Below are 25254 nucleotides of genomic sequence, written 5' to 3'. Positions count from 1 at the left end.
TATGAAGCCTCCACGCGGACGTGATTGAGAACACCAACTGCCAGCAGCTGATCAAGCGGGCTTCCATGAAACCTGCGCGGGCTGGTTTGTGTTTCTTCCTCCTCGAACTGAGGCCGAATTTAGCTAGACTCGTTCGGTAGCGATCCTCCCAACGCCTCGGTCCGAGAGGGGAGGCTTTGGGCTAGGCGTGCGTGTGTCGTTTTATCCTGAATTCATTGCGCCATGAACTTTTTTTCCCCGAAAATCATCCCAAACCGACGAGCGCGGTGATGTATTTTGCAGAATTCGCCTAAAATTAGCACAAAACAACGACAACGAGCTGGAAAACACCGAATGTTTATGAAAGCCCCATCAACACACTCGAGGACACCACTGGTTTGATTCATGCAAAACGTAGTTTTCGTTTTTAATAAGCTGAAGTAGCTGACGAACTAACACACTCCGGCCACCGAGTCCGCGTGACGTTTCTGCGATTATTTATTGTTAAACCTTCTATAAACTAAATGTGCACGAAATAAAGTGGCTTTTATATTGCGGGTCATATTCACACATTTCAAGACGTGTTGGTGTCATGCATGAGCTATAGATCTAAACGAGTAAAACGTTAGAGTAATTAACCAGCAGCTCCTATGCTGAGAGATCTGAGAGAAGAGCTCGGATGTTAGGAAAGTTGCCAACGACCCAAAGTCCAGTTTTACCGACCAGAACCCACCGCTACCGTGGTGAGGTTCAGCATATCGATCAGTGCATGCATTCCCGGTGGTTTGTGCGTTATGAATGCGCTTGAGATATTAAGTCTGGGCTGATGCTTTAAACGCTCGTGCGTTCTTTTGTTATCTCTCCGTTGGCAGGGAAACTCGTATAAGGGTGGATTATTTTCACCTAATTTTTTGCACCGTTTGCACTTATAAATTCACCAGTTTAGTTCAGGCTGGTATCGGGCTGGTGCACAGTTATTTCTATCGCTCTGGCTTGTTCTGTTCTTCACATTTTCAGGCTTGATGGTGTTTCAGTCAGAACGCCATCTTGAATCTCTTCACTATTCACATCCACTGCAAGCTCCCTTTACAGAACTTTTAATTAGCCTACTGGATATTTGCAATTAAAATGAAGTTGATAAAGCAGATTATTAACCTTTTTTATTTTAGTTAGCAATGCATGTAAGCACAATGCACATCTCACACTCTTTCTGTGATGACAGTCTCACACTGTGTGTGTGTGTTTGCATGCATCTAGTACATACAGCTCCTCTTTGTGAAGTGTAAAGTGTCTGCAAGTGTCTAGTGCTCATGTTAATAAGATACATAGTTCTATTTCAATTCCAATCAGGCATCATGCACTCAACAACAAAAAAAAAAAAAGGTACAAAAGCTGTCACTGGGGCAGTACCCTTTCATAAGGAACGAATATATACCAATGTATACACTTTAGGTATTAGCATGCACTTTAAGGTAATAAAATGTACCCTTTAGAGGTAAACAAGGTGAAAAGGTGCTGCCCTAGTGACAGGTTTTGTACCTTTCTTTTTGAAAGTGGGGTTCGGTAATATTTCTGAACACTATAGAAAGTAGTTTGTGGGCACACGATGCAATGCATTATTTAAATGCAATAATTTTACAAATGTAGAGACCAAGAAAGTTAACTAAGGTTTGTATTTTTAACTGAAAATAACTTACTTTATAACATACTTCATTCTAGGCTGCTGCTGAGATGCGAAAAATACAGAATAGCAGATTGATTGTCCTGGACGTTGTGAGTAACATCCATATTGCACATACATTGTCATAATTGCAGTAGGGCTGAAAATAACAATGTAAACTGCTCAAGGAAATAATTACATGCATGTGTATCATTAGTAAGCTTATGACTCATGTAACAGCACTAATCCAGTGTACTGAACAGTAAAAACGTCCACATAAAGTCAGTATCATTTATTTTGCTATTTAATATGCAGGAATTAACATTTTTCTCATGTTTGTGGTTTTTCTGTCTAGAATACTTTTTTTTTTTACACCTATGCATGACGTCAGACTTTAAGGTGGAGTCGCTCTTACATGCTACCTGTTAAATACGGTATGTGTTATGCATATTTACTTGACTAAACATAAAAATGTTTTCTATAAAGATATAAGGTTGTGTGCTTTCTTTTGTCATTTGCATTATATGCAATGCTACTGCACATAAAGCACAAAATAATATCTATATAGGTTTGTTAAAGGGATAGTTTACCCAAAATGAAAATGAGCTGAAATTGAATCCAGGATATAGGTGGGTTTGTTTCTTTATCAGAACAGAGATATGTAGCATTGCATCAGTGTCTCAGCAATAGATCCTCTGCACTGAATGGGTGCCGTCAGAGAGAGTCTAAACAGATGTTAAAAATCTCAATAATCCACACCACTCCAGTCCATCAGTTAACATCTTGTGAAGCAGAAAACTGTGTGTTTTTAAGAAACAAATCAAGGCATTTTAACTTTAAAAAAACTAATTTGGATGGCCTGAGGGTGAATACATTTTCAGCAGATTTTTATTTTTGGGTGCACTGTTTCTTTAAGCCTAATTTTAAATGTAAACGTTTTTATATAATTAACTTAATACTTGTAAGTGTTCAAAATGTCAAATGAGAGATGTGTGTGCATGCAAGTGTGGATTAAGAGTCAGTATGTGTCCCTGTAAGTGTGTAGAGAATGACTTACATATGTTTGCCCAGTAGAGGGCAGCACTTTATTGTGCTTAAACTAGACTGTAGTCATTATATAGGATATTTAATAAAATCATAAATGTGTTCTTTCTCTTTAATAAGTGTACTTACAAAATAATGACATTATTAATGTAACACCTGGTTATTTTGCTGATGTATATTCCACTCCTGATTGCACATATAACTGAATAATGATATTGATTGCTGACTGGGAAAAACTGATTTCTTGGGTTTTCAGCTCATTGATCAATATCAGTAATATTTTATATTATGCTAACCAGAGTAGAAAGGTCATGGAGTTCATAAGCATGAGGCAGTGAGGATGGATTGATGGATTGTTTTTATATCCATGATGTGAACTGTAAATTCATCACCACTTATAGCATGTTATCATAAACACTTTCGTCCAGAAAGAAAATCTGCACAATCCATGTATCTTCATCTTTCACGAATGTTAGTGGTGTTTGCTGAGGCTTGCATCACAGCATTGGTCGTAATTAGGGTTAGAGATTTGAAGAAACCCCGAAGCTAAGCATTAAACATCCCTACTCCGTGAAACACAGAAACATACAGAAAATAATACAGCATATATATATATATATATATATAAAAAAACATTTTAAATGTATGTTGTACACAGTGTGGTTTAAGGAAATATATTTTTTAAAATGGAAAATATTGTTCATTTTATCCTTAAAATATTAAATATAGCATGCAAGAAATTAAATTAGCTAAATGTGCAAGGCAATACATTTCCAAATGTATAATACATTTTATGGTAAATGCAAATTATTTGTAAAAATATCCTTCAAACATTATAAATAAAGTCATTTGCATATATACAAAAAAGCCAAAATGTATGAATAAATGTAAATAAGATGTAAATATGTTTAAAGAATCTATTCACAATATATTGAAAAAAAAAAATTGGTTTTGAAACAATTTTCACTCAGAAAATGCTAGTGAATTTCACAAACAATTAGAAAGAAATGAATGAATAAATAAAAGAAAACGTAGTATTTTATTGTAAAAACATGCTACTATAATCTTTGTTAATCTTCAAAAAAATAATAGTAACAGTGTAGATTATTATTTGTATTTGTATATTTTTATTTTATTTTATTTATTTATTTTTCTGTGGGATTGAATGATATCTGAAATCAAAATCAATCTAAGCAACAACAATTAGAATGAATTGTCATAAAGTCTTGTGTCTGAGAACATCTGCACAGTCTGTTTAGCCTCAGGTGAAAATATGGTGAGATTTTTACTTTCACTTTTACCACCTTTATCATAAAAATGATTCTCGAAAGGTTCCAGAAAACATTGCTTCCATTAACATCAGCTATATTACTTTACTTTATTAATATCGTGAATGACACAGAGAAATGTTGTACTTCAGAGATTCGTCTTCACATTTATTGCCACAGTTAACCAGTCCTCAGAAACAATAACTAAGCCAAATGACTCCATTTATTAGTCAGTTCCAGTATATAAATGATTATCAGCATATTCCAAGCACAACCAGTGATTAAACACCATGAGAATGTGTTTTAGGGTCCGTAGTATCCACTGCGTGTGATAAATGTCTGATTTAGGAAACCCAAGTGCGCCTGTGTACCGTGTGTGTGTGTGTGTGTGTGTGTGTGCACTGCAGTGAATGTGTGGTTGTGTGTTTATTCTCTCTTTAAGACTCCTGCAGGGTAGATGGAGAGCTGCAGCTCTTTGGACACGCCCCCCTCGCCTCTGATTGGCTGCAGACTGCTGCCTCCTTCCCCTCTTTCATTGGTATTCAGGTAGTACAGTCTTTGTGGAGGACAGAGGGGCGAGAGAGGGCGAGAGGGAGAGATTTACAGTGGTAAAGGCGATACAAGCTTAACAAGACGGGCGAGCGGAGAGGGACAGACGGGGCGAGGGAAAAAGAGACAAAAAGTGGACCGACTGCAAGCTAATGGTGATTTTGAGGTGGATAGAAGCGGGTGAGAAAGTGCCATAAGGGTCTGTGGATTCTGGACGGCGAGTGGGACTTTTGGTTTTTACCCAGCTGGAATCATCCAAACCCTGGACTGACGGCTCTGCTGTCTTCCCTCGCTGGAGGACGTCCTGCGGATACACTACTGGCCTTCACTAGCGCGCCTGCGAGGGGTCCCTCTCCCCGTTGGGGAGGTGTGCCACGCAGACGGACGGACGGACCGCTGGCGTGTGTGTGTGTACGTGTCTCTGCGTGCCATTTCCCCCTATGTCCTTCTTTTTGTGGCTGTGTGCACACCAGGGCCCAGTATATGGATAGAAGCTCTCTGTTTCAGCTCATACAAGAGCAGGTAAGCAGCAGCAGCAGCAGGTTGCTATCGTTACTGCATCCTCCTGTGCATCGACGTGTGTGTGTGTGTGTCAGGGCTGATATGGAGCAAGATGGACAGTCAGAGTGAATGAGTACTGGTGTGTGTGTGTGTGTTTGAAAGGTGCTGATGTTCAGTCAGTGGCTGTAGTTGTACACTGCACTGATGCTCAACACATGCCTGGTTGTGTATGCTAATATATGAAAATATGTGGATATATACACTTACATGCATTTTATTACCATACATCATATTTAAACAGGCAGTAATGTTTAAAAGGTTGTTTTTGAACCAAGTATTTTTTTTGCTTAGCAAGGCTGCATTTATTTGATCAAAAATTAATTAGAAATATTGTGAAATATTATTTCAATTTAAATGGTTTTCTATGTTAATATAATGATCCGCTGCTCAAGAAACATTTCTGATTATTATCAGATTATTTTGCTGCTTAATAAATTCATGTAAATTTGGTTTGATTAATAGAAAGTTAAAAGAACATCATTTATTTGTAATTTAAAATATGTTTACTGTCGCTTTTGATAAATTTATTGCATCCTTGCAGGATAAAAATACAAAAAAAATCTTAATGACCTCAAACTTTTCAACAGATGTGTTTATATTTCAATATCATATATTTTCTTATTTTAACAGTGAATGGTAGATGTAAAATCCAAGAAAGTATCAATGCAGCCCTTTGGGTGTTTGTGGCTTCAATTCAGTTTCAGATCAGATGAATTCAATTCAGTTCACTTAAGTCAGGTTGACTTGTTTCCACTTTTAACAGTAAAGACTGTTCAGTTCAGATCAATCGGATTCTATTAAGATCAGTTCAGTTAAACATGCTGTTGACTATATATAGATAAATTAAATGGTTATTTCATTTCAGTTAAAGCTCAATTCTGTTCAGTTCAATTCAGCTTCATGAGTAATTTTAATATGGATATTTCAGTTCAGCTTCAATTGTAGTTTTAACAACACCATTTGATTCTGAGTTGCTTCATTCACAAAGCTCCAGTCAAACCGCTGGATGACTGGAAACAGGAAAATCTCCAAACATTGGTAAGAGACACCCAAAAATACTCGAAAGAAGTCATCATTGGTCAGAAATGAGCGGCGCGCTTCAAGAGATGCAGTGAAAGCAACAGACACCAAAATATGTTTAGTCATGAAATGTTTACAGCACAGTGTTGTGTTTTTTCTTCTACAGCTGGCAGGTTTGTGTGCAAACACTGCAAAAGCGTGACTTATTTATACCGTCAGTCTGACTCGTTCTCTACGTACAGAAGTAGAAACAGAAGGAGGTCAGTGAGAACTATTTCAGTGCTGTTTGAACAGCATCATTTCAAGGAGGTGTTAACATTGAGATGCTCTGCTTCTACAACTGCTTGGTTTTAATACATATGCATGACTATATGCTAATTAGTTTCATTCTTGAAGCAAAAGCAGACACAAAATTCAGATTAAAAAAAATGCTTTAATGAAGGTCACGCTTTCTGGACTCGGTTTATAGATGGTTTGTGTTGGTTATTTAATACTTCAGTGTTTTAGACTGATTACTTATCTGAGTCATCGGTTGAGTGTGTGTGTGTGTGTGTGTGATTCATGTTTTCCCAGGCGCTGTGCTTCTGAGTTTGCTTGTACAGTAAGTGTGTCGTCAGACGGAAGCGGTGCCTGATGGTTTTGTTGTGTGTGTGGGTGTGTGTGTGTGTGTGTTAGTGTACGTATGGTGTGAATGTGCTGCAGTGTGTAAAGGCAAGATGCTTAACCTTTCAGTTTATTATGATTTTTTTTTCTGCTGTAGGAAGCAGTGCTGAGCTCGGACTATTTCTGGCTGTAATGCACACGCACACAGTTCACCTGTGCAAACACACACACACACACACACACACACACACACATGTTCAATGCTCTGTGTGATAAACTGAATTAATGGAAGACAGGTCTAAATGACAGAATTATCCAGTGTCTCTTCTCACCAGCTGTTAAGTTTACTTATTGGTGAAAGTAAGGATCACTATTTCTTATAGTCAGTGTTAAAGGTTTGTTCAGGTTTTTCATAGTTATTATAATAAACTAAAAATATGAAAAAAGTTTTCATTACTTGAAAATAAAATAAACATTAAATGAATAAAAAAAAAACACTTATTTCAAGTCAGCTAGTTGGCAAAGCAACATTGCTCATTGTTCAACAAAAAAAAAGAATAAAATATAAATATACATTTTAAACCAAGTTAAAAGAAAAAAATGAAAATATAAAGATAAAATATAATTACAAATATTAACAAAACTATAAAAGTATATTAATAATGCCAAAACAGCACTGGTTTGAATCACTAATTTAAAGTAAGAAACTTTGAAAATCCCCAAGACTTGGGATTTAAACCATATCTAGAAAATAGATATTTTCTTTTCTTTCTGATAACAAGAACTATCATATCAATGTTTTTTTTCTTCTGAGGATTAAATGAGCAATTAAAGCATTTATATATATATATATATATATATATATATATATATATATATATATATATAGATATGAAAGCCACCCTTTTTAAAAATATTTAATTCTATTTGTTGTTTATTATTAATGGAAAACAATTACATAACATAATCAGTTTTAATTTCATTTCAAATAAACATTGACCATCATTATAATTAATGCATTGTAATTAATGCCATATTTAGCTTCAGAATAACATCAGATGATATTTCTTTGTGTCTTTTGGTATTTCTGTGCATGTTTGTATGGAAAATAGTTCCTGTACTACACACTTGTTAGCTAACATGATAAAAATATTACAATTATACTGTCTTTATGTAACTTTTACATTAATTTGAAGATCACAATATAAAAGTATTTTCTAAAAAGTTAAATGTTAGGTGGAATTAATAATGGTTAATTGGGATTAGTTTCAGAAATATGTGTGATTTAATTAGTTTTTTATTTTTATTAATAGTACTAAATAAAATAACTAGGTGAAAAACACAATGCAGTATTATAAGCAGCAGCATATCACCGAAAACCCACAAAACTATATCATCTTGACTACAACTTTTGCACAAAGAAAGAATGCATTGAATTGATAAGAAGTGACAGAAAAGACGTATATAATATTACAAAAGATTCCTGTTTCAGATGATCACTGTTCTCCTAGAGAATCGTATTACATTGATAAACAGAAATGTTTCTGATTTCAGAATGATTTCTGAAGATCATGTGACATTGAAGACTGGAGTGACACTGCAGAAAATACAGCTTTACGTCACAGGAATAAATTATATTTTAAAATAAATTCAAATCGAAAGCATCTATTTTAAATTTGAATAATATTTCAGTATTTTTTACTGTATTTTTGATCAAATAAATGCAGCTTTCATGAGAATAAGAAAATAAATAATAAATCTTACCAGCCCTAAACTTTCAAAGTTGTGTGTATGAATCATTGGATGCTAATCAAATACCTTGATATTTATCAAAGTACTCTGAGACCATCATTGTACCACTGCACTTCCCCAGTGCTGCTTTGAATGGTTTGAAAGGTGACATATTGGACTACTAACACCATATCATTGCTCAGATGTTTCTGGTGTGTATTTTCAGAGAACATAGCAACAGTAAGGCTCTGTTTTCAGCACACTTTAGCATCGCAGGGAAACAGCTTTGTTCCTGCTCGTGTACTCAGTGAACAGCCCATCAGCTGCATTCAGACTGACACACACAGACTAGACTGATGTTTCAGCACAGCTGGACTGAGAAACTCTTCGATGATAACGCCGTGCTGTTCACACGACAGATCTGTTTTGTGTCTGGTGATTTGTGTACATGATCATGTGGTGCGAGGTGACAGAACACACACACACACACACACACACACACACAGGGTCAGTCTTTCTCGGGGTGTCACGCTGGTCATTTGTAATCATGGTGACACAGCAGCAGCTCTCCTCTGTGTTGAATCTTCATCACTGACTGATTCTTTCACTTCCATCCTTCTCTCCACATGTGTGTGCTGTTCTCATCCCTCCATCCTTCATCCTCCGCTCATTACACAGAGCTCTCACGTTCACCCGTTCCTCTTCCTCTTCCTCAGGTCTGTTTCTGCATCATTACAGATGCTTTCCATCCTTTCATCTCCTTTCCTGTTCTTCTTACTTTCCTTTCTTTTATTACTTCTGATTTCCCCTCTCTCTCTCTTCCTTCCTTCCATCATTTCCTTTCTGTCTTTTTCTTCCTTCTGTTTCCCTTCATTTAATTTCCATTTTTTTCCTTCCTTCTGTTTTTTCTTCCTCCCCATTCCTTTCCTCTCATTTCTTTCCCAATTTGTTTCTCACATCTTTACCCTCTCCTTTCATTCTTTCCTCATTTACACTATTCTTTCTTCCTTCCCTTTCCTATAATTTCTGCTCATTTCCCTTCCCTTATTTCATTTTTCCTTCCTTCAGTATCTTTTCCTTTCCTCTAAATTTCCTTTTCTTCCTTCCCTTTCATTTAATTTGCTAGATTGCTTTCTTTCTTTTAATTTCCTTCCTCCCTATCTCGTTCCCTTGTGTGTGTGTGTGTGTGTGTGTGTGTGTGTGTGTGTGTGTGTGTGGCAGACAGATGAATTGTGCAGAATGACTATCCACGTGTGTGTCCATGTTAATAGAGTCATATCATGGAAAATGTTTTTTTTTCTGGCTCAAACAGCTTGATGTAGGCTTACGATAAAGATATCTTGCTGCTATTCTGTCGAGAACAGATTCACCCATGTACAGTGAAAAGGTTTTGTGTTTGTAGAACAAATATACAAGCAAATGCAAAGCACATGTAGCATGTTGCATTTATTTAGTGTGCTGTGTGTGTAATAAATGCATGTTTTTACGTAATGTTTACTGTACGTGAATCATTTGCTCTGAAGACTGGCTGGTTCTCTCCTTCTGTTGGTGTTCAGCTGGACCCAGAGCAGACTGGTTTCATAGCAGTGGAGAACTTCACCAGTCTAGCGGAGCACCATGAGTTACAGCTGGACCCCAGTAAACTGGAGATGCTGCTGGCGCTGGTCCAGAGCAACGAACACGGAGACGTCTGCTACCAGGAGCTCATAGAACTGGTGAGCTGCATGCATTCACCAGTTACAATGCTGAAAACATTGGCACTTTTCAGGAAGATTGCACAAACTAGTCACTTACATCTACCTCTAAACAATGTGTTAAGTGTGTGCTGACTACTCACTAGTTACAAGACTTCAGTGCTAGTTACAAATGTGTCAATATGTGCTTAAACTGCATCCGAGTGTAGCTGTGTGAAACCGGTAATGCCCAAATGTATGTGAATTTATATGAATATGAGATCTGAGATGGTTTGCGTTTATTTGGAGTCATGCAATAGTCCCAAATATACTCGAGTCTGAGCTGCACTCAAAAGTGAAGGTTCAGTAGTAAGATTTGGTTCTTATTTTCGCAAAGGCCGCATGTATTTAAAAATTTAATATTTAAAAAGTTTTCTATTTAAATATTTTCAAATGTGATGCGCAGCTGTATTTTCAGCATCATTCCTCCGGTCTTCAGTGTCACATGATCTTCAGAAATCATGATAATATGCTGATTTGCTGCTCGAGAAACATTTCTGATTATTATCCATGTTGAAAATATGCTGCTTCATATTTTTGTGGAAATTGTGATGCAGTTTTTTCAGGATACTTTGATTAATAGAAAGTTCAAAAGAACTGGATTTATTAAAAATGGAAATAACAATAAACGTAGTGTTTATGTTATAATGTTATTTTGTGTGATTGTGTGCATGCAACCGTATCGATCCCTTGGTGCACAAATACTGAGTGTGACACTGGATTGTCATGTTATTTCTGCGAGACCTGGAGCAGATGAATGCTGGTAGTGTGTGTGTTTGTGTGTGTGTGTTCATGAATGAAAAGCTGCCAGACTCAGTTCTGTCATTTCTAAACCTCCATGTGCTTTCTTTACAAATCCAGCCGTGTTCCTCTTCTTCACTCTCTCACACTTGATACGAGGGAGCGTAAGTGTTTTCACTCTGGCACAGACAGTTGAATCAATTTTGCCGCAGGCTCTTTTAATACACACACACACACACACACACACACATGACTGCGGCGCTCTGTGTGGACTCATTCAGAGATGTGATAAAACCCTCATGTAATCAAACCCTGATGCACACACACAGATGCTGTACACTTTATGTGACTGGAATTCAAGACACGCAACGATTTAAAACCATGTTCTACAGGAAGAGAGACTCGGGCAAAGGCAGAGAGAAAGATATGAATTTAAAAGGATTTGGGTGAAGTGTAAATCTGGGGCATGAGGAGGATGGAAGAAACAGGGAAAAAGAAAGAAGGGAGTGTGAGAAATCCTGCATACATTGAGTAATCTGTAAGAAAATCACAGTATTTAACTGGCCTGTGTGTGTGTGTGTGTGTGTGTGTGTGTGTGTGTCTGGTATTGTGTGTGTGGGTGTGTATGGATGTGTGTGTGTGTGTGTGATTGTGTGTGTGTGATTGTGTTTGTTTGTGTCTGGGATTTTGTGTGTGTGTGTGTGTGTGTGTGTGTGTGTGTGATTGTGTGTGTTTCTGTCTATGATTGTGTGTGTGTGTGTGTGAATATTATGAGGTCTGTTAAAGAGTCTATATACTGTACACAAACCACATGCAAATACACTAAAGAATGTTAATTCATTTTAAAATACTAAAGTTAAATAATTAACTGCGAGTTATTGTTTCAGTTATGTTGAAAATTATATATTTTAAAAACATTACATGTCATAGTCAGTTATTGGTGAAACAATGTTTTAGCTATAAAATAAAATATTTAAATAATAATTCATTAATTAAATATTAACAATTACAAATTATAATTTCAAATGATCAAAAATTGTATATGTTTGTTTTAAATTATTATGGTATTTTATATTTTAAATAAAATTTATTAATTATATTCATTTTTATATTTAAATTAATTGCATTTATATTTGAAAATATATTTTATATTTTTCATATATAAAATATAATATATGAAAATATTTGATTTGCCACCTTATACTTTATGTAAAGGTGCAATTTATTATATTGATGTATTATTAAAAAAAAACATTTCTTTTTTTTTTGTTAAAGTGAAGAAAGAAAGAAAGTGAAGTGACATTCAGCCAAGTATGGTGACCCATACTCAGAATTTGTGCTCTGCATTTAACCCATCCGAAATGCACACACACAGAGCAGTGAACACACACACACACACACACACACTGTGAGCACACACCCAGAGCATTCCAGTACATTTTATGCTACATAGTTCATTGCATTATTTTAGTGTTTTGTTTTGTCTTTGTATAACACTGCGCACATCTACCATATTTTTCAGGAAAAAAGGCTCAGAAATCACATTATTGAAAAGAAATATTGCAATGATTTAAAGTCGCATCTTATTATTACAATAATCAATAATGTAAAAATAATGTACATATACAGTAATTCCTCTCACTTCACACATTTTTCAACAGGAATGAAAAATATAAGTATAAAACAAACTTAAATCATAACCTTCATAGCAAACATCTATTATAAACTCCAAGTCTAAACAAATTTATTTAAAGTGAGACTGTGCATGTTTTGCATGCTTGACATTAATTGCATTATATCGCTCTGGAACATAAGTGGCAGCTCGTTTCAGGTAATTTCACTTATATTCTTAGATTTTTGCTGGGAATGCCACATTGATGAACTGTAAATCAGCGTGTGGTCTACTGTGTTAATAGTTTTGTACTGAGCAGGTTATTGTGGATCAGAGTTTGTTGGTGTATTAACATCATCATCATTTAATGATACATGGATGGTTATGAACTGTTAAAAGGTCATGAAACACAGATGTTCATACATGACCCTGGAGCACACAAACAGTCTGAAGTCTCTGGAGTATATTTGTAGCAACAGCCAAAAAATACATTGTATGGGTCAAAATTATTGTTTTTTCTTTTATGACAAAAATCATTAGGATATTAAGTAAAGATCATGTTCCATGAAGATATTTAGCAAATTTCCTACCGTAAATATATCAAAACTTAATTTTTGATTAGTAATATGCATTGCAAAGAATTCATTTGGACAAATTTAAAGGTGATTTTCTCAATATTTAGATTTTTTTGCACCCTCAGATTCCAGATTTTCAAATAGTTGCATCTCAGACAAATATTGACATTGACACTTAAAGGTACAATTTGTAAGATATTTGCAGTAAAAATAAAAAAAAACACTAGGCTAGTGTTATATATTTTGTCCAGCTGATTACTAACAATATCTCTAATGTTTTCAACTACTTGTAAATCAAGAGAAAATCCCCATTCTAAACAGTGACACGGGGCAGTGCTGTCGACTGTCAATGACGTTAGTTACCCTTTGTTACCTCCTTTACTGACGTAGAAACCACATGACAACAGTGTCGTGGACAAATGCGAAAATAGCTTCGCGACAAACTTCAACTAGAAAGAGATGCCGATCTCGCTTGTGTTTTACTCGACAGCTGAGTTGTTTTCATTCATATCTTTACAGAAACCGCGCAAAGACACGTCTGATCCATAGTCTAATCGCGTCTTTGCATTGACTTTGTATGTATTCTACTTCAAATGGTTGAACTCGCGTTAAATCCATGATTAAATCCATCAGCGGTTGGGTAGAAGACAACAAATCCCACGCTCCTTCTTAGCGTCATCAAGCCACGTGATTGTTTTGGTAGTGCGCCCTCTAGTGGCAGGTCCTACAACCTGTACCTTTAAGACTAGTTTTGTGGTCCAGGTTCTCTTATGTTAAATTAAACAACTTCTCAGTGTATCAGCAGCTAATGAGATGTATCTCTCTCTCTCTCTCTCTCTCTCTCTCTCAGCTGAACAGTAAACGTTCCAGTAGTTTCCGCCGAGCCATTGCAAATGGGCGTCGCACTCTGCAGCGAGAGATCCTATTGGATGAGACGGGGCTGGGCGTGTACAAGCGCTTCGTGCGCTACGTGGCCTATGAGATCCTGCCATGTGAGACGGACCGCCGCTGGTACTTCCATCAGACCAAACTCTGCCCTCCTCCCGTCTTCATGGCCATCCTCACCGTTGTACAGGTACAGCTCACCGAGCTCTGTATGGTGCTTTATGGGTTCTTCAGATCAGTTCTATTGGTTCTATAATCCTTAAAACACCAGAAACTAGAACAAACATTTTTTGGCAAAATGTTTGGTTGTTTATATATAACCCTATAAAGTCTACTATATATTAGATACACACATTTCTAAGACCTCTAAATGATCAATATAATCAAAACGTTGCTAAAAAAAAACATGTTGCACAAAATCTACTTCTTAACAACTAAAACTTGTAGAATAACTGCACAAACGTTCACGTGTCTTTTTGCTGTAAACAAGTATAACTTTTACTTCCAAACTTCCATTAGATGTTCCTGACTGTTGCTTGATATGTCAGGCTTTACAGGGTTAAGACTGTGTTTGTGTGTGTGTCCCAGATCATAGTGTTTATGTGTTACGGCGTGATGCTCAATAAATGGGTGTTGCAAACCTACCAGCCGGATTTCATGAAGAGCCCGCTGGTGTATCATCCCGGACACCGTGCACAAATCTGGAGGTTCTTCAGCTATATGTTCATGCATGTTGGGTGAGAACTTAAACAAGCTCCTCCTAAACTCTTGTTTAGATCTGCTGTTATAAATAAGTGAGCATCAGCTGTAGTGCACTTGGTTAAATATGCAACTAGCAACTGTTCTTCAAATAAAGTGAAATGAGTTTTACAAGCTTTAATGTCAAATGCGAACTTATTTCTTGATGCATGTTCCTGACCTCATTGAGCATGATTCATAAATTTGAAAGGAACATTTGGTCTTCATCAACTTTTATCAAAATGCAATAAAATACTCCACCTCTGAAATGACTTTGCTCTGTCTAACTTTAGCCGTACAGACCTGCAGCCACAGCTGATGTTTTACACACTGAATGTGAATGTGTGTGTGTGTGTGTAGGTTAGAGCAGTTGGGTTTCAACGCTCTTCTCCAGCTGATGATTGGAGTTCCTCTGGAGATGGTTCATGGGATCCTGAGGATCAGTCTGCTGTATATGGCAGGAGTCATCGCTGGTGAGTTGGATACGTCTGGCCGTCCTTGCACTGGGACTAGTTCATCAGGAGAATGTGCTCATATTTATGATGGACATGTCACCAGAGGCCAAAGACCTGATCAATAATCTCTGAATTATTCACACAAACACACACACACACAAACACACACACACACACACACACCCCTTCTCTCTCATCACATACACACAACACAAAGTGGTGCCGTGTATTGTTTAATAGAATTATATATATATATATATATATATATATATATATATATATATATATAATCCTTATTAAATTAAATGCATTTTTAATAACTTTAATTTTAATTTCTCACTAATTTAACAAAAATCTAAAATAAACATAAAAATAATTCACAATAACAAACATAAATAAAAATACAAATACAAATACAAATCTAAACATAATTCTGACCTGAATGTAAATTCCTTAAATAATTAAAAAAAATTATAATGTTACATATTTTGTTATAGAATAAAATATACATTCAATAAGTTAAATTCTTATTCAGTTAAAATGGTTTTGTTAATGGTTTATTTATTAATTTATTATTATACATTTATTTATTTATTATTTTCATTTATAAAAAAAATATTATACTATGTGGAAATTTTATTAAAAATAAAATCAAGAAAAATAAATTAAATATCCTGACCTGAATGTAAAATCTGTAATGTATATAAGAATTGTTACATATTTTATTACATATTAAAATAAAAATGTATTATAATAAGTTTTATATTTATATATATATATGTGTGTGTGTGTGTGTGTGTGTGTGTATATATATATATATTATATCAGTTTATTATTTTCATGCCATTTCCCTACATTACATTTTCTGTGTGTGTAAAATAGGAGTTATACTGGTGATATACAGTGCAGTTAAATTTGAACTACATTTTGCATAATTCAGAGCTTAATCAAACACGCTTGCCTGTAATTATTAAATAATCCTGAAGACCTTGATTAGCTGATTCAGGTCTGTTTAATAAGAGTTCATGCAAAACCCTGCAGGACGTGGCCCTTCAGTCCAAGAACAGAATCAAATAGACGTGATGTACAAACAGCTTAACTGTTGCAAATGACATGTATTGAAGTATGATGAAAACACTTCATATTTACTCAAAACATACTACATACATGTTGCCACGTCAGTGTTTTGGTATATTATAAGCATCCATGCTGAGGACGGAACGTGAGATGGAAATGAAAAGGAAGGAGAGAATAGAGCATGCAAGAACAGATAAGAGAAAATGAGTCTATATGTGAGAAAAATGGAAATACAAGGAAAACGTGAGAAATAGAGTGAGAGGGTGGAGGCATGCTATTGATAAAACCTAACATAAAAAAGAGCAGAATGATGAAGATGGTGGTGGAGTAAGAGTGCTGAGCGCAGCACATCTCAGTGTGTAACACACCGTATATACGATCTGTCACACACACAGAGGATTTGCCAATAATTAGTCATCTCACCTGCTTCTGCTGGACTGCATGCATGCTGGCTTTCCTATGAGCTTTTGGTTAAGAACTGTACTCGATGTGTTTTGTGCCACTGTTGGTTTGAATGTACTGCAATAAATTAATTTCCACTTAGGGATAGCAACCTGACAACCACCAAGAAAACTTTAGCAACCACATAGCAATGTCCTACTAACCACTCAGAGTGCCCTGACATAACGGAAGCAATTTCTATAGTACATGCATAGACTGCAGCATCCTGTAATTACATGAACTATTAATTACCTTTATTATATTCCTTGTTATTTATTCCTTATTATGGCACCTGCATTAAATAAAATAAATAATGTATTAAATTAAACATAATACATTCAAATTAAAATTGAAATTTAATTAATGAGATTTTATTAAATTGTTTTTTAAGGCAAGTAAGACGGTTAGACACTCTCTATTAAACTTCAAATAATCCGAAAAAAAAAAAGCAGGCATCAGTGGTGTACAGGTCCCTATTTGGGGACCCCCTCATGTCATTATAAGCCAATTATATTAGGATTAAATTTGCCTATCGAGAGCAGTTTTACTCAATAAAAAAAGAGGCTTTCTGAAATCAACAAACATACAGTTAGTACACAAGCAAGCTTTTTAATTTTACACAAAGGTCTTTACACAGAATGAGATTTTCAGAAAACAATGTATCACATGCTAGAAATTCAAATGTATCGATTCACATGATGTCATAATTCTGCATGGAGTCACTATTTGTGGGCGGGGCTTTTGCAGGACAAGCTATATCGCTGATATAACAATGATACGTTTTTTTAACAAGATTTTTTGTGGATATAAAACCAGTCTTAAGTGTCATAAACATATAAATAAACTTCCCATTTATGTACGGTTTTTTAGGATCAGACAATATTTGGTCAAGTTACAACAACAACAAAAAAAAGTGCAAAATTTTTTTTTGAGAAAATCACCTTTAAAGTGTCCAAATGAAATTCTTAGGCATGCATATTACAAATAAAAAAAAATATTTGTTTATATTTATTTACGGTAGGAAATTTCTAAAATATCTTCATGGAACATGATCTTCACTTAATTTCCTAATGATTTTTGGAAATCAGAAAATGTAAGAGAATGTATTGTTGGCAAATATACCCCAGAGACCAGGCAATCTTTCATTCTCCGGTGATTTATTAAAGGCCATAATGATGCACAAAGCATGATTTCAATGCATTTTACTCATATTTCTTTCTTAACACTGGATTTGTAATTTAAGTAACATAATTTTATTGACAATAGCTACTGTAATCAAATTACATCAATTCAAAATGTAATGCATTATATTGCTGCGTTATGTAAGTATCATTTGAGTAGGACAAGCTATATCAAACAGTCCCACTGTCTGTGTTAAGCGCGTGTCTTTGCGTGTCTCCTCAGGTTCTCTGACGGTGTCCATCACAGATATGCGTGCTCCGGTGGTGGGCGGGTCCGGCGGGGTCTATGCGCTCTGCTCAGCACATCTCGCCAACGTTGTAATGGTAACCAAAACTAACTCCTGCCATGGTGACTTCTGTCAGAATGAATGAAATAGAGAATAGAGAAACGCAGAATGATCAATGTCTCGGGATGCTTTATACTTTCGGCTTCCCTAAAGATCAAAGAGTTTCTAATCACTCGCACACAGACCTCGGAGAGTCAGAAAGTCTCTTCAGCTGATGGATGCGTCTCAACTCAGCGTCTCTTCCCTCATACGCACGTTGTTCTGGGAAAATAAGTGCCTTTCAGCCTTTTGTGTGAGTGGAATTTAAGGAATGTTCTGGATTCTATGATGTCATCAGTGACATCACCACAGGAAATCATTTTGATTGGTTCCTCAAGCAAAAATCCACCTTTAAAGAGATGGATTTTAAGTTTAGTAATTTTAAATGCCTTTTTATTATTTTTTTTATTAATATTTTTCTATAGCTTTAATTCATCTTTATTTCAGTTTTAGAAATTTCAAATCTAAGTTTAAGTTTCATTCAATATTCTATTTTATTTTATTATTTTATTTAGAGTTTTTGTGAACAATAACAGCACTGATCTCCAGAAAGAAGTCTGTCAGAGTAATTTTTTTTATGTTTACTTTTTATTAAACATTTAACGGCAAAAAAATATATATATAAAAAAATAGTATGCATGGATGAGTAGTTCTCAGTAAAATCATGCATTTACAAAATAGACAAAATAGTACATTTTCATTATTCCCGACTTTGTAAAAGTCTTCATAATATGTTTAACATGTATATGTTTGTGTTTCAGAACTGGGCCGGTATGAAGTGTCCATACAAATTGTTACGTATGGTTCTTGCACTTGTTTGCAGTAAGTAAATAGTTATTATAGTTCTCATACTTTAGTAAATGAATTTACAATAGCACACATTTTTCATTTGCTATATTCAGAATATAAGACTGTGTAGTATACACTAGATACTGTATACTATTTTAAATGTGTTCTACTGTATGTGCAATGCATTATGCAATGACTTGAATCGATTACATGCTACATTATTACTCTAACTCATTACATGTATTACCAATTTTTAATTCAATGTGTTTGTCTTTGTCATTTTTTTAAACTTTTTTTCCTGATTAAAATAGATGTAAAAAAAAAATATATATTTGAAAAATTAACACAATTTTTTTTTTGGATTTATTATTTTTATTTAAAATGTATTTTAAAAAATATATTTTATTTTATTTATTTTTTTTACGTTTTTTTTATCCTGATCAAAATAGATGTTAAAAATTGTAATATTTGAAAAAAAAAAAACATTTAAATTTTTTTTTTTTTTTTTTACTTTTTTTTTTTTTTTTACTACTTTTTCCTGATCAAAATAGATGTTAAAAATGTTAATATTTGAAACATTTTATTAATTTTTTTGTATTAAATGTTTAATTAAAAATAGGAAAAAATTGTAGATATAGTAAATACAAATGGCACATTGCAGTAGTAGACTAGTATGCTGTTCCAAACCAATCTCTGTGTCTGGCAGTGAGTTCAGAGGTGGGCCGTGCCGTATGGCTGCGCTTCTCCCCGCCCCTCCCCTCCTCCGGACCGCAGCCCAGTTTCATGGCTCATCTGTCGGGCGCAGTGGTGGGCATCAGCATGGGGCTTCTGATCCTGCGGAGCTATGAGGAGTCTCTGCATAAACAGTGCTCCTGGTGGGTCCTCATCTTCTCCTTCATCACCTTCCTCCTCTTCGCCATCTTCTGGAACATTTTCGCTTACGAGCTGCTGGGGGTACAGATCCCGCCCCCTCCCTGATGACACGCCCCCTGTGGTGGCACCAAGAAGCCACGCCCCCCTGTCCGACACAGGTCCGACCTCAATCGTCTCTGCTCGACCAGCAGCAGAGAAACGGACATAAAAACCGTAAGGAAGGATTTCAGCGGTGGGAAACGATAACACATACTCACATTCCATATAGAAGCAGCGAACATAAACACCGTGGTGTTTTTAACAAACGCTCGGAGGCGTGCTTATGTGTACAGACCACCTAGAAACTAGAAACATGTACACACACATACACACATGTACATCAGATTCGTTGTGTATTTCAGCCCGAGGCTCGCTCATGATGCCTTTCTGTATTGTTTTGACTTGGCAGCCTCATCTACGCCTGTTATTCATTACAGATAGCTTTGGAAGCTGTTTGTTTTTGGATAATTACGGATTTGGTGAAATGAGGTAAAACTTGTTTCAAAAGGATGTTTCTGAAGCTGTTTCTTGCTGTATTTTGTTCACAGAAACATTAGCTCTGTTCCAAATCATAGTGGGCTTTCTGTGAAAGCAGCATGTTATAGGCGTGCGTTATGTTGCCTTCTAAGATAACTACTTTTTGCTAAATGTGAATTTTCATAAAAAAAAAAAAAAAAAGAAATCCATAAAGATCTAAAAAAGAAATTAATATACACCCTGTTCAAAAGGTTTTGGTTGCATCTTATTTGATAAAAATATAGTAAAATATTAAATATTATTACAATTTAAAAAAACTATTTTCTATTTGAATATATTTTAAAATGTAATTTATTCCCTTGATGCACAGCTGAATTTTCATTCTAATATGATGATTTGCTGCTCAAGAAACATTTCTGATTATTAGCAATGTTGTAAACACTTTTTGCAGCCTATTATTTCTCTGGAAACCATCATACAGTTTTTTAATCAAGATTTTTCATGGATAGAAAACCGCATTTATTCAACTTTTTAAATTATTTTACAATTATTTTTCATCAATCTAATGCATTTTTTCTGAGCAGTTTTAATTTAACTTCATTTTACTAGTTACCTATAATGCCGGACTAAAGTATTTGAAATCAAGTGCAGCATTGGACCACAAAACCAGTCTTAAGTGTCATAAACAAATAAATAAACTTCCCATTTATGTACGGTTTTTTAGGATCAGACAATATTTGGTCAAGTTACAACAAAAAAGTGCAAATATTGAGAAAATCACCTTTAAAGTGTCCAAATGAAATTCTCAGCTATGCATATTACAAATAAAAAAAATTTTTTTATATTTATTTACGGTAGGAAATTTCTAAAATATCTTCATGGAACATAATCTTCACTTAATATCCTAATGATTTTTGGAAATTTTGGCTACAAATATACCCCAGAGACCAGGCAATCTTTCATTCTCCGCTGATTTAATAAAGGGCATAATGATGCACAAAGCATGATTTCAATGCATTTTACTCATATTTCTTTCTTAACACTGCATTTGTAATTTAAGTAACATCATTTTATTGACAATAGCTACTGTAATCAAATTACATCAATTCAAAATGTAATGCATTATATTGCTGCGTTATGTAAGTGTAATTTGAGTACAGTAACGTGTTATACCCAAACTCTGCTGGTGAACAACAAGAGAGCGCACTTGGTATGGAACAGAGTGAATGTCTGACCCTTGACCTTTGATAATATATCTAATAACACAAGCTAGTGAGAGAGTCAATATCTCTGTGCCGTACACTAATGATATCTTCAGTATTGCTGTGCAGATTACAGTTATTACGGTAACTGCACTAACATCATTAAAGATGCTTTCGACATCAACCACTAATACTGAATGTTTTGCAACCTCAATCGTGTCTGCAAACAATTTCAGCGAAGGTCGGGTTAATGATAATGGTGATTATGATTATGAAGATATACTTGATTAATGAAAAAAAAGACGAGACTGCAAAAGATGAGAAAATTTAGTCTTTTACGACCCTTAACTTGTAAGACCGAGGGCATAATTAAAATATTCAGTAGTGCCAAGTTTTCATTCGCTAAGCTGCTAAAGGATAATTAAAGGGAATTAATTAAATCGCTACAGGAAAGATGTGTACAAGATTGCTGGTCTGAGTTGATTTCATTTTCAGAAAGCTCGATCGTGTGTCTGTTTAATGTTGTGGATTTTTTATGCCTTTATTCATATTTATTCAGAGTGGCGTCTCTGTAAAGATCGTCTTAAACTGAGGGATGTGATGATGATGATGGTGACACAAGAGTCAAAATTAAATGCATTTACACCCACACAAACCGGAAGAATATTAACAATACAAAATGTTTAATGAATGAATTAAGCTGTGCCCGAAGGTCACACTTATGTAACAACACATTAATGCTTTCCAGGAACATGTGATCTATTTGAATATTTTAAATTCACTCGCAGCCTGTTTTTCTGCCACAATGTGATGTATTTTGAAGGTAAAAAGGATATTTGAGGAGAGCTGGCAAAAAACAGTGGCTTGCTGAAGACATTTCAGTAGTAATAAAGTAAAAAAAACATCAATTTTGGCTCCAACTTGACTTGAAATAAATATTCTGATCCAGCATCTAAAAGAAGCTGAATTTATTGAGTTCCTGTAATATCCATCTGGCTGGCACTTTTAGACAGGTGAAAAATGAAACGCTGATGAATATTTATCAGACACGCATATAAACAGCGAGAAAGACGGAGGGAAATGGTATAAAAAAAGCTAAAAGCTGTTTTGGGATATGTGATGGCAGAAAATGAGATGAGAAAGACGGGGGAAATAGCTGATAAAATGAAGGAAAATAGAGAATGATGGATTCATTTTTTTATGTTGTTGAACACTCGTCAAATGGATGCTGGAAGTGTGTGTGTGTGTGTGTGTGTTAAACATGCTTTAACGTGCTCTGAGACCATTGTTGGTTTCAGACTGTTATAACACACATACTGTCGTCTGTACGTGAGTTTAAGAAACACTCGACCTCGCTCTGAAACTGTTGGGTTGTGTTCGGAGTGGAATACATTTCTAACTATAGTATACAAGATGGTCATGTGACACCATTGATTAATTCAGCCAATGACATCTATTTAGCATATTTGAAATGGTTAATTCAATTTTTATCAAATTTTGATTCTTTTAGGATTCTGATCAAATAATACGACAAACTAAAGGTTAAAAGATAATCATGTGGTTAATTTATTTTCAGAACTGTTATTTTAATATTAGTTATATATTTTAAATATAGTATTTGTTAATATTTTGAAATAGCTTTAATTTTTATATTTGCAGCTTTAATTTTAAGCTCTATTTAATTATTTGTTATTTATAGTCTTTGTCATTTTATTTGTTTTTATATATATTTATTTAGTTTTTTCTTTCAGTTCTAGCCACAGTTTTAGTACTTCAACTTTAAATTTTTTCTATATAATTTTTGTTATAAATATTTTTTATTTCAGTTTAGCCCTAGTCATCTTAGCACTTCAACGTTTGAGTTTTTCGATGTTCTTTTGTCATTTTTATTATTATTTTGTATTTTTTCGATTTCAGTTTTAGCTTTAGTAATTTTAGTACTTCCGCATATATCATTTCTTTTAACTTATTTTATTATATTCTCACTTTTATTCAATTAGTTGACAAGGCCACCTTTTTAATTTACTTTTAAGTTCGTTCTAGTCGTACATTAAGTTGGTCTTTTTCATATAAATATTTCTATATAGCTTAATTTTTTCCCCAGTTTCTTTCCTTCGTTTTAGCAGTTCAGCTGAGCAAGTTTAGGTTTCTCGTCTAATATTTGCATTTTTTATATTTTAGATTTATTTCAATTTACTAAAAATGCTAATAGTTTTAGTAAATAACACCAGTTTCAAAATGCAATGTTGAGTGCATTGCGTCATGGGATAAATTTTTTGCATAATGTGCTGTCATCCAAATGCTATTTATACTTAACGTTTGCATAATGTGCCAGTATGTATACTGCAAAACTAGTACGAGTAGTATGCCACTCCAAACACACCCTGGGTGCAGAAGTATACTCTCTAATCCTCTTTCAACTGGAAACAAGTAGTTCCCCCTTAATCCCGCCCACTTTACTTCCCAGCCAATAGCTGCTCTTGAATATCATGCTTAAGTTCAGTAGCTGTCCAATCAGCACAGATGGCAGTGTCGTGTGTTTATTTTCTTCATGATGTTGTAGGTTTAGGTCGCAAGAGTGTTGCTTTGAGCTCATCGCTGCGAATCCACGGAGAATCGTAGTTCATTTACAGATTTCAAAATGGTGCCAAAAGACGAGAGATGACGACTCGTTGCAGTAAAAGATTGTTTACAAAAAAAAAAGTAAAAAAAAACCCTGAAAATATATTATAAGGCTAAAAGTTTCCTCTGGATCAGATGATGATAAAATAAGATTTGTAAATATTGATAGTTTCTATCAAATTCTGTATCATTTCATGATGTACTGTACTTCTGAAATATTGGGACCTGAGGCAATTTTGTTTTATTTTGTATGGTTTTTGTGTTTGCTTTCATTTCTCAGCTGTATAAAATAAAGACCATACTGTGAGGAGACGTGTGTGTGTGTGTGTGTCAGTGCCTGCAATCACACACTTTCCATCGAAGAGGTATAAATTATGAAACTCCATTTCAACAAATTATCAGTGTTTAACCTTTAGGAAGTTGTTTGGTCACCTTAAGCTAATATTAGATACATGGATTTATTTTTATTTTTTTGCTCTGTGTGGTTTGAAATTATTTTTTTTTATAAATTAAAAATATTATTCATTTTTTTTTACAAATTGGCCATGTAGCAGCAACAGTCTAAATTGGTGGTAATTAAAATGAATCATTACATTTATATCAGCACTGAAAACAGTGCTGCTTAACATTTCTGTGGAAACATTTTTTGTCCAGATTTTTAAAGAACAGGAAGTTCAAAAGAACAGCATTTATTTGAAACATTAATATTTGTAACATCTTTATTGTCACTTTGATCAATTGAATGTATCCTTTCTGAATAAAAGTGTCACTTTCTTTTTTTCTCACCCCATATATTAAACTACAAAAAAGTTGGGGTTTCACAGTTTTTAAATATTAAATGTTACAAAATATGAAACGGAACAATCAGAAAATCTGCATATTAGAATGAATTCTGAAGATCATGTGACACGGAAGACTGTAAATCTAGCTTTATGTCACGGGAATAAACAACATTTTAAAATATAAAACAATTGTTTTAAATTGTAATATTTGGACATTTTACAGTATTTTTCAAATAAATGTAGCCTTGGTGATTATTCCAAACACTAGAAAAAAACATTTACACACAGGTG

The 25254-nt window shown here is 34.6% G+C and overlaps 1 protein-coding gene across 3 annotated transcripts; it reads left to right on the top strand.

The window, feature by feature from the left end:
* The first annotated feature begins 128 nt into the window (after window positions 1-128).
* On the top strand, window positions 129-21743 carry LOC113092809 (rhomboid-related protein 1). Of its 3 annotated transcripts, XM_026258558.1 has the most exons (11): window positions 129-722; window positions 1699-1752; window positions 1995-2073; window positions 4394-5022; window positions 9972-10130; window positions 13927-14151; window positions 14550-14698; window positions 15060-15172; window positions 18077-18177; window positions 18941-19001; window positions 19675-21743. In XM_026258558.1, the coding sequence occupies exons 4-11, from the start codon at window positions 4984-4986 to the stop codon at window positions 19944-19946; spliced, it is 1119 nt and encodes a 372-aa protein (XP_026114343.1). In that variant the 5' UTR covers window positions 129-722; window positions 1699-1752; window positions 1995-2073; window positions 4394-4983; the 3' UTR covers window positions 19947-21743. The 3 variants fall into 3 exon arrangements, with proteins under 3 accessions (XP_026114343.1, XP_026114344.1, XP_026114341.1); XM_026258559.1 differs by lacking the exons at window positions 129-722; window positions 9972-10130 and having other exon boundaries at window positions 1244-1752; XM_026258556.1 differs by lacking the exons at window positions 129-722; window positions 1699-1752; window positions 1995-2073; window positions 4394-5022 and having other exon boundaries at window positions 9609-10130.
* The last annotated feature ends 3511 nt before the right edge of the window (window positions 21744-25254 follow it).

This window comes from Carassius auratus, unplaced genomic scaffold (genome assembly GCF_003368295.1).
Source record: "Carassius auratus strain Wakin unplaced genomic scaffold, ASM336829v1 scaf_tig00214714_1_2670353, whole genome shotgun sequence".
Taxonomy (NCBI): domain Eukaryota; kingdom Metazoa; phylum Chordata; class Actinopteri; order Cypriniformes; family Cyprinidae; genus Carassius; species Carassius auratus.
This window is presented reverse-complemented; position numbering and strand designations above follow the sequence as displayed.